This window comes from Ixodes scapularis, unplaced genomic scaffold, assembly GCF_016920785.2.
Source record: "Ixodes scapularis isolate PalLabHiFi unplaced genomic scaffold, ASM1692078v2 PGA_scaffold5__190_contigs__length_132052651, whole genome shotgun sequence".
NCBI classification, from domain to species: domain Eukaryota; kingdom Metazoa; phylum Arthropoda; class Arachnida; order Ixodida; family Ixodidae; genus Ixodes; species Ixodes scapularis.
Genome location: NW_024609880.1, coordinates 77,191,531 through 77,202,327, shown reverse-complemented (window position 1 = coordinate 77,202,327; position 10,797 = coordinate 77,191,531). Strand labels below are relative to the sequence as shown.

At 42.6% G+C, this 10,797-nt stretch overlaps 1 protein-coding gene across 1 annotated transcript in view; it reads right to left on the bottom strand.

Moving 5' to 3' along the window:
* Positions 1–1,105: 1,105 nt before the first annotated feature.
* Positions 1,106–10,797, bottom strand: part of LOC8035109 (sterol regulatory element-binding protein cleavage-activating protein) — a 51,433-nt gene continuing 41,741 nt past the window's right edge. The window contains exons 26-29 of the mRNA XM_042293784.1: positions 10,684–10,761; positions 7,274–7,486; positions 6,358–6,420; positions 1,106–5,458 (exon numbers count right to left, since the gene is read on the bottom strand). Of these exons, the coding sequence (XP_042149718.1) occupies positions 5,279–5,458; positions 6,358–6,420; positions 7,274–7,486; positions 10,684–10,761 (534 nt within the window). The 3' untranslated portion in view covers positions 1,106–5,278. The remainder of the gene's footprint in view (positions 5,459–6,357; positions 6,421–7,273; positions 7,487–10,683; positions 10,762–10,797) is intronic.

Sequence of the window (10,797 nt, the reverse complement as noted above, 5' to 3'; positions counted from 1 at the left end):
TTAGTGCGCTACTACTCGTCTCACGCGCTCAAAGTCTTGCTGAAAATGACTGATTTAGTGGTTTTCGATAACACTCAGCAACTTTCTAATTAGAACCATATGTCTATTTTCCCAAATTAAAAAGTTAATTAACAAGTTTTAATTATCTGGCTAATTAGTAGGTTTTTGGCAATTCCTGACGTCCGCCGTGGCTGGTAGTTAGTTCCCGAAGAGAATTTCTTCTATTTTCAATCGCCCTAATTTTTAGGATTTTTTAAAGTCTTCGCAAAAACACCCAGTATATATATATATATATATATATATATATATATATATATATATATATATATATATATATATATATATTTTTTTTTTTTTTTTTTTTTTTAATTTGGGGCGTTGTTATCGCGTTTTAAAACACCCGACAGCGAGCTCCTGGCACTACTCGGCTGTGCGCAGAGCCGGGGATGTCGCGGAGATGTTCCGCTTGAGGAGCAGAGTATCGCAAGGACCTAAGATTTTTGACGCCGAGTATTGCCGGAAGCGAACGGTCGCTCTTGCACGAGACAAGGCGGGCGCAACATGAAGCCACTCAGAAGCGCGCGCTTGGGGGTTTGATTGACGTGGTGGTTGTGTCGTCTGCTTGCTCACGGCCACTTTGAAACTGCACTCTCATTATAAAAATAACACGATTACACGTGGCTAGGTGGCACACACAATCTCCCGAAATTCAAGAAGCTTTCTGGTCATCATACTACAGTGCAAGGTCCAAATTTCTCGAGCGCAAAGCGAAACATATGCCCAGTCTCAAACCCGGCGCTCCTCAAGGCGGCTTGCCCTCAAGATCGAAAGTCGAATTCGGCGCAGTGACCACTTCTCCGCCAATGATGAGCTCGCGGTGATAGGGCAACTGAAGAAGGTAGGGCGAGGGTAAGACAGGCCGGGGAGGAGGAAGCAGACGGAAAGCTAAAGAGAGGAGGTTTCCCCCTCTCTTCTCTAGCGTTCTGTCCGTTTCCTCCTCCCCGGCCCGTCCTACCTTCTTGAGTTAGTTTTTTAGTTACTCTAGCAGAACCCGAGCGGGGAAATCAAAATGCCTCCCCTTTCTCGGATGAAAGCGTATTGAAAAAAACTTTTCAGAAATTTATTCCGCAATTGAGAATCACATCACATTGTTTCGATACATACATACACAAACAACATAAACATTCAGTGTGAACCGTACCGCAGAAAGTGTTCCGTTAACGTGTTGAGCATCTTTATTCTTGCTATCACGAGGCAATATATGAATACCTGCTTACAATATGTGCAATCACAAAGGGCCTTCAACTTAAATTGCAGCTGTTCGAGAAATTGCGTGGTATGTATACCAAATGTGTAAAAAATATATGCTTTATGTATATTTACCACCGCTTACCATTATACAGATAGAGAACCCCTTCAACACCTCTATCGAGCAAAACTCAATTGGAATATAAATAAATTTCAACTCGATAACATGGTCGTCTTTCAATCACTTGTTATCATTTCCCTCTGGCAAAGGGATGTTCAACAGACGCCTCCTAATCTGCTGGAAAGTAAATAGATTACTTCAAAATGTGCAGACAAGTTAACCATCTAAAATTAAATATAATGGCAAACACACACATTTAGTGTTAGCATACCACCAGCAGTGGAGAGTTGTGGGTTCAAATCCCATGGAACTTACGTTTTTTTTTCTTTACAGGTCCATATCATTGCTTTTATTGATGTCTATTAATCTGCATGTTTGTAGCTTATCCTCATAAACATCAGTCAAGATAAAAAGTAATTAGTGAATACAATACTTTTTTAAAGGTCACTGTGCCTACATTGATAAATTAAAAAAGGGGGACATTGACAGGGTCCCTGAAATGCTTGTTACTTCATTTGACTCACGATAGTGGGTCGTTGCAAACATGCATGCTAATACCAAGAGAGTTCAATCAACACTGACATGGACATAAAATTTGTCCACGAAAATATTTTAATGTTTTTAAAAAAAGAGAATTGTCAGCCAGATGGAAAGATAACTTTGTAAGATGAGGGAAGATAAAATAACAATTAAGACAAATTAATCTTAGGAAAAAATTATTAAAATTTTAAGAAAACATTTTTAGCATGTGCTTGAGTCCAACTCCATCATTTCTTTCTATCCTTTTAGAAAAGCACACACAATAGCAAGGTTTGAAAACACGTACATGGATAGAGCATAAAGTTCACAAGTATGATGGCACTAGGCCTCTGGAGTCAGGCACATTCAGTTGATTTCATGCTCATTTTGCTTTGGTTACGAAAAAAAAAAAAAAAGATGAATATTTACAAAAACAAATTGTAGCTACATCGAGATTAGAACTAAATCAAACATTCTCATTTATGTACATTCAGCAAGGGGGAAGAAATACGAATAACCTACGATTGACAGCCAATGACAGCAGTGAGGTCGAGCAAATGTGCTGTGGTCTTTAGAGCCATAACTTAGACAAACTGCACACAGATCGTACATACAGATTAAATTATTAACTACAATCACGCATCAGCATGGAAAGAGACAATGCACTCTCAAGCTTCCTAAAGACGACAGCTAGGAAGATGTGGGGACAATCTTCTTGCAGGAGCTTCCAAGCTTTTGTACTGTCTTCAAGGAGTGTCGAAAATATATGCGGCATCAAGCTCTACCATACCTATATACAAATGAGCTAATTGCCTTCCCGGGATAGGACACTCGGAACTGACATCCAAGCGATCACACTCCTCTCTCAAGGCACTGTAGATCTTAGAGAAGTTGCAATGATCTGATGTTCTGGGAACCCTGTAGTGCAATGTAATTACTGTTGTGATCATGACCATTTGCCACAATTCTCTGTAGTCTCATAGGTCATAAGAGCCCAAATTTATATTCCACATTACTGGTGCAAATGAGGCTTAAAGAAAGAAGTGTATTTAAAAATGAATGCACAAAATCGTCTAACACCAATAAAGATAAAGGGGACACATACATAATTTTTGAAGTTTTTTTTTATACCGCAAATGTTGCGATGTGCAGTAGTTGTGCACCCAAGCTCATCAATGCTTTGGCCATGGCACTTCATAAATAAGACACAAATAAGTTCATCTAGCACAGTATCAGGTTCCAAGGTGATACCAATGGGGCACATTGAGAGCCATTTAAATATCTACATTCTGAATATGGAGTCACTCACTGTACATCAGTTTGTCCCCTAAAAAGTCTTCCATCCTCCATTGCTATGGGGTGTCAGCTTCGAAAATCACCCTTTTTGTAGTCTTTAGATGTTTGTCCTGGATGACATACGACAATCCCTAGGTAGTCCTACTTTTTTTTTTTGAGTACCTAGAAACAACAAAGCAATAGGCAAGAACAGATACTCTCTTCAAGACAATTAGAGGCAACAAACAAATGCCTCCAGACTGCCAAGTTTTGGGGATTTATTTCTTTCTCAAAAGGATGGTGACAATCTAAAGAAAATATAATTTATTATTTAGCAGAAAACACTAAAATATGGTGTCAAGCCACTACATAAAATATTTTTTTGCTGACGAGTGACATATTTGAGGACAAAAAAAGCAGTGAAATTGAAGTCACAGGACCAGTGCAGGGCACTGCAGCTTATGGTGAAAAGGTGTCGTACGATTTACTCTCCACAACTATACACTCAATTCATTTTTTGTGTTTTGGTGGCCATAATGATTACGTCCATAGATTCCATTACCTTTATTGATGAATATGTGCCTTAGATGGCCTAAGTGACAGAAAATATTTCATGCACTATGTTCTTACTGCTTGCGAAAGGAGGCGAGAGCAAATTTAAATATCCGATTCTCGACTGGCGGCTTTCACGTGCAAGAAAACCACAATTTGAAGCGCAATATTTTTTTTTTTTCTTCTGGGTAGTGGGCTTTTTGTGGTTTGTTTTAGTAAACGTCTCTCTAAGCTTCATTGCAAGTGACTGTTCTGCTCACATTCTAGCCATCTGTTCTGGTATATATGTAACTTCAGAAATTGTATGGAACCTCCATTAGAATACATATTACATTAAAGTTCATCACCATTCATATGTCATATGATACATCTTAGTGGTTACTGTTATCAGTATCACGGTGCCCAAAGTGAGGACAACATGTTACGGCTCATTTCAGCCAAGTTAAATGTTCATTTGTCTTCAGAACTAAAACTGGAGGACTTGTGAAACCAGACATTACAAATTCAACTGCAGCGATTCTGCAACACAAACCACTCATGATAAATTCCTGGTGTGCAAACTGCATTCGTTGTAAATTCCTGCACTGCAGCCCAGGTGTCTCGGTAATTTAGTATTAGGTTAGGGTTTGCCATTCACATTTGGAAAGTCCATTACAAAACCGTAACAGATTTTTTCATATGTCGCGATTATGATAGCCTGTTATGACGGAGCCATTATGAGTGGGCCACACTATCGTTTGAAAAGATTAAAATTCAGTTTACATCCATCAAATGGAGAAACAATATGAGTCAAACTTGCACACAGGGCTGTACATAGAAAAAGCATGCAGGTGAGCCAGCATTCACTCAAATGGTTCGCAACTAAGGACTACTGCAGTAGACAAGGGACCTTGTCCACACACTTTTCACCTAGCCTCCATACATTCATGCCCAAAGTTACCAACCCCATTAAAGCTGCACATTGTCACGTGTGACCGAGATCTCAGTCTTTTTCCAAGAAAACACATCACACCGATTCATCACAGGACCGACAGAAGGCAAAACAACAAGGCCATTAATTTATACAACGTCTCGCTAAAAACGTCCAAATCTAACACACTAGGAAGAGGGCAACTTTAAAACGGAAACAAATTGGAACTTAAAAACCACATTTTTTTTCTTAACACAAAGTGTATTTGTCGATCGACGTGATAGCAGTCGAAAGACCTGAAATGTCTCTTCACATGACTGGGCTCTGTACTCAACGGACGCTCTTGTTACGGAGATCTTTCGCTGGGAAATGCAAAACTCCCTTTGCTCGCAAGACGAAGTGGGGTCCATTCGGTGTCGCATTCTTGTCATGCTTTCTGCGACGTCAACCCGTCGGTCACGAGGGGTCCTGACCCCACTGCACCGTGGCCTCCAACCACTAATGCAGTAATAAGTTCCGGACCGGGCCACAAAGTGATTGAATCCACGGCCTTACAAGGTGCAATGCACAGCGTGACAGAGGTGTCTGTTCCACTCTTGCGCAGATACAAGCTGCTCTGGCCGACTCGGAAGATCTTTGGTGGGAAGGTGGGGCTAGTCAAACTTGGTGCTCAATGCTGGGAAGTACACCACACACAGACTGTGGCCATAGTCACACACTACCGCATCTGCGGTGCAGTGTACTTGGTGCACGGCAATGCCGGAGTCTCCGGGACCTAAAAGGACCATTTGGACGGCTTCGCCTTGATTCACGTCCCACAAGATCAAGTGGTCCTGCATCAGACAAAGAGATGGTACGATGAGTAAGATGAGGTAAGTAAGTAAACTTTGAGCGGTAAGGTTAGATATTAACCCCGCGATCCCTCCAGCCCAAGGAATTCTCCACTACGATCTGCAACGATTAGACCTAGGGTATAAAAAACTTTGCTTTTGAAAACCAAAAACAAAAAAAAACAAATATTACAAAATTTGATTGGGGCTAACTTGAACCAAGTTACCTCTGAACAAAAGATTTGTTCATCCAGAAAAATCCACAAATCGCCGCCTTGGCAAATCCGTGCTACGTACGGCCTCGACATAAACCCATCGTCGTTTGCAACGATTTATTTTCAACGTAACAACTGTGCAATGAACCGTCAATGTTAAATGACATAGTGCTTCTTACTAGTTACACTAAGCTAAGTTTACAGAAGAACCACTCTGCACTATAAAAAGTGACACCACGTTAAGCATGTGAAATAGTAAGTGAAGCACAAAAATACCTAATTCAAAACAGACACATAAGCTGCCAATAGATCGATAAGTTGAAAGCATCTGATCCAAGTGCCGTGCTATACTCCGCGACAACTTTTCTTGGCAATGCAGTGGAAGGTACGTCCCGCATCCCCTCTCCCATTTTGAGTGTATGCAGGCTTTCCTCTTCCCCCATTTCCGAGGAGAGGAGGAGAGCCCACACACACTCAAAATGGGAGAGGGGACGCGGGACGTACCTTTCACTGCATTGCCAAGAAAAGTTGTCGCCGAGTATAGTCATTGTGGAGAATCTTTTAAGCTGACCGTCTAGCTTGCTATCACCTTGAACATTGTTTGCTCAGACAACGTTCACTAGACTCTATATATTCCATGTACACACTGCTGGCACACCCACGGCGGACTAGATTGACGAAACTCACCTCCTTAGCCGTGACAACAATGTTGTCTGACAGAAGGGCCATGTTGTTGCACAATGTGTTTGCCTATTGGAGGAAAAGCGAAGAGTGATACATTAACTGCCACAAAACACAGCAATCAAGTAACATTAGAAATAACGTCTTGGAAGCCTCAAAGTAACAGTCGACATTTCTTTAAGAGACCTACACTCTTTGGGGGCCTGAAGAAGTTCTTAGCGAAACACCAGTTGCCACCCTGAAACTTCTAGATAATGCAATGGTTACAACAACACCTACCCTACTGTGCCATGTTAATTAGCCACACTTCAATTCAAAAAGGTCTCTTGATCCCTCACAGGTGCCTTCAACCTGGGCAATGGGCTCAACGTGGCACACAATGTCGACATGTTGTATCAAATGTGTTTCACAAGAGGACATGTTTTGTCATGTTTCCTAACAGGACATGTTGTGCCAACATGTTTTCACAACAGGAAAACATGTTGGTTATGAAACATGTTGGCACAACATGCTGTCTTCTTGTGAAACATGTTGGCACAGCATGTTGTTCTGTAATGAAACATGTTGGCCGAACATGTTTTCACCACAGGAAAACGTGTTGGGCCAACGTGCTTCATAAGAGGACAACATGCTATACCAACATGTTTCACAAGACAACATGCTGTGCTAAAATGTTTCATAACTGGACATGTTCCAAAACAAAAACATGTTTCACTAGAAAAACAACATGCCGTGTAAACATGTTTCCCAAGGGGACACTTCCCAAGAGGACAACACGTGCTTGCCAACACGTTTCACAACAGGACAACATGAAGTGCGTGAGCATGTTGTGCCAACATGACAACACAACCCAACATAGTCCTAATGTGACATCCGTGCTTTCTTGGCTGAGGTGTCGGCTAGCGTCACGCGGGGCGCCCACCTGGTAGAGCGTGTGCAGGAGGTGCCCCTGGCTCTTCTCCCAGATGCGCAGCCTCGAGTCCGAGCCGAGGGAGAGCATGTAGAGGCCCGTGGTGCGCAGGGCCAGCACGGCCCCTCTGTGCGCCGTCAGGCTGTAGGCACACGTGCCCGTCATCAGGTCCCAGACGCACACCACTCCATCCTGGCAACCGCTCACGGCCGCCGACGCCCCAGGCTAAGAAGACACGGTAGGGGAATGAAGCAGGAGCAAGATCTAATTGGTAATCCCATAAAAGGCGTTCCTAATCTCATTCAGTACACCGAAAATTCCCTACAGTTAACCTTTCTGCTATTTTAAAGCATGAAATGCTCTTTAACAGAATCTGTCCCCCAATCCCACAATTTGGTTTGTCCTCCGTGCATTTTCTGCTAAACTTAGCGGGGATATTGACGTCGCGTGACTTAAACACCAATTCAGTTTCCCTGTTAGATTTAGCGGGAAAATTGATGTGACGTGACCTATGGAGTAGTTCAGTTTCCCCGCTATATTTAGCGAGAAAATTGACCGCTTGTCCCATACACCAATTTAACTTCCCCTCTAAATCTGACTGGGAAATGGATGTCACGGGACCTATACACCAACTTAGTTTGCCGCTAAACTTGCCGGAAAAAATGACGTCGTGTGACCTTTGTACCAAGTTACTAGTTTCAGTGCTAAAGTTAGCGGGGAAATTAATAAAAATGTACGTTCTTCACTCCACAAAACAACTGTTTAACATCTTCTAAGCAAATTCAAATGATTACTCCTTAAATACTGTGTTTCATGCATTACAGGTCTTTGGGGCTAAATGTCACTGTGAATTTTTTTCACCTATTATTTATTGGCAGATACTGCTGAACCCATCTTTGGGATCGTGGCAGGGTGACAAAACATACCAATACAAAGCGTTCAAAATACAAAAGAGTTACACTTACTCAAAGCACAGTGTGGAAATAAATGTGCTTACAAATTCTTCGTTAGTAATATTTATCCACCCCACAACTACCCGAGGAAAAAAAATTGATAAATATTGATGTGCAGTTAGTAGGATGAAATGGTAATTTCCAGTACATAACATTTCCAGTAGGAAATGTTATGTACTTACCTACATTATTTTGATACTGCCCATTAATTAGACGGAATAAAAATCAAAGTCAGCATGTAAGGTTTTATATCTTGAATTAAACAAACCCAAACCGTTAAATACGCTCACAAACAACGTTGAAATATGCACTGAAATGTGCAAGCTGCATCTCTAAGAGTAGAATGGTTACTAATTAGATAGCCAAGCAAGCTTCATAGTGAACCTTGGAGTGTCATCCAAAGATAACATTCCACATAACTAGGGTTACTGGTTTAGTGCTATTTACTACTTGAAAGGACAAATAAATGCATGCTAAATATATGATTGGAGAAAAAACAAAACAAAAAAAACATCTGCTACAGTATAGACCACTTACAACGCAACCGCTTATAGTGCAGGACCGGGTATAACGCGGCTTTTTCAAACCACCGGTTCGCCTCCCATAGAACTCCATGTAATTGCATACCACTTAAAGGGGTACTCCACCGATTTTTTGAGCCGCCTCAACTAACTATATTTTCTGACTCCCCGGCCTTTACTCTCTCCGGTATGCTATTTAGAATCGCGAAATTCATAATAGTTATTGCGAAATCGGCAAATGAAAATGATGCAAAAACCAACATTCAAATATACGCGCGCTTTTCAGGGCCGTGACGTCAGTGGCAGGCAGGCTTGCCAGTCGAGCAAGCAGCCAAAAAATAGAATATGCCAATCATTTGTTCCGTGCTGGAGCGCGGGTACTGCAGCGAGCTTCCCAAGCATTCATTTGACACCATGAAACTGCTTCGAATCAGCTTAAAACAAAATCTACAGCCCAAAGAGTGAACCCCTGCCTTCCACTGACGTCACTTTTTCATTGTTGCCAGTAGAGACTTCGAGCTTGAAAAACACGGTGAGGACCAAAACTGTAAATTCAATAACTTCGCGAAAAAACAATATTTTGACCTAATATTTGGGATACTATTTTCCCGATGTTTGTTGGTTAGTTTAGCAAAATTTCAAGCAAATCGGAGACAATGAAAAAATCGGTGGAGTAGCCCTTTAAAATGCAGGCGCGCAAAGGGAAATACCGGTTATAGTGCGGTTTCAGGAGCAGCCCGCCGACCGCGCCGACTGATCCGCGCAGCGAGCACGCTTCCCTGTGCGACACCAGATAACGGCGCGAGCCGCAAGCGGCACTCGCGGGGCAAAGAGGCTGCTCGAAGAAGCGGGGAGAAGCGAAGAAAGAGGCTTCAGTTGCCATGGCGACGGAGGGACGCACGCACATGTCGTTCACGTGCGTGCTGTGCGTCCCTCCGCTTTATTGGAAACAACCGCAACGACAGACGAATTGCAGGTCGAGGAGAAGTGTTTGCGCGCGTTGCATGCCGGTCACGGGCCGGCTGCTTCTATCCGCAAACATGATGTCGGTGGTGAATCTTGTGATCGTTGGCGTAGACGGCGTGGTGGACGCTCATCGTTCCCCGTAAAAGCGCTATCCTTGGCTGTGAATTTTCGTTGTGTGTCGCTATGATAACCCAGCACGTACTAGAAGGAAAGATCCACCTATTCGTGCGGCGATGTCGGCGGCACTCTCAAGACAGCAGAAACGCCCGTGTCGTCGTGTTTGTTTACTTCGACTACAGTGGTGCTTTGTAAGCATTTGTGTTTTTGAACATCGCCCGGATTTCTTATTTGGAGCATTCCATGCCTGTGCTCAAGTTGAAGGTATTAATGGCGCGTACCGTATAAAGGATGCAAATTTTCACGCGTTTTCATCGCCGGAGAAAAGTGATTAGGGTTAGCAAACCTGAACGCTCGCAACGTCCGTCCGCAACCCACAACGCCGTTAAAAGGCTGCGCCAGGCAAAAGTCGCTCATTTCTTTTAAAATGTGTGACACACTTGAGAGAGAAGTGTACTAGTCTGGTGAAGTAAAGACTTTCCTCAAACTAAGCTTTATTTTTCATCTAACATAAAATAAATTCTTTTACAAAGGTAAGTTGTCTGATGGCATGTATTATGGCCTCAAAAATTGATGCTTTGGTTATAGCGCGGTACCTTTATAGTGTGGATTTTCGCGACTCCCGCGACATACGTTATATGCGGTCTACACTGTATTTAGCACTGTTTGCCTTAGCTTGCACTGGAAGTCGATAACGATGGAAAGCTATAATAATGCAGATGACAGTAATAGAACTGCTAGCTTTACTCAATGTAAACATCCTGGAAAGCTTATAGCAACCAAACGAGTTAAGCACCCCCTTACATGTCTACTAAACCTGATTTCAGTTCACCGCTCCTCATAGTCACAACAGTCAGGAACTCACCTCAACATGAATAGCAGAAATGCCACCGCTGTGCCCATGAAGAGTGTACACGCACATTGCTGTGTCGCAGCGGAAGACCTGTCAAACGGCAAACACGAGGCAATCAGCAATGTA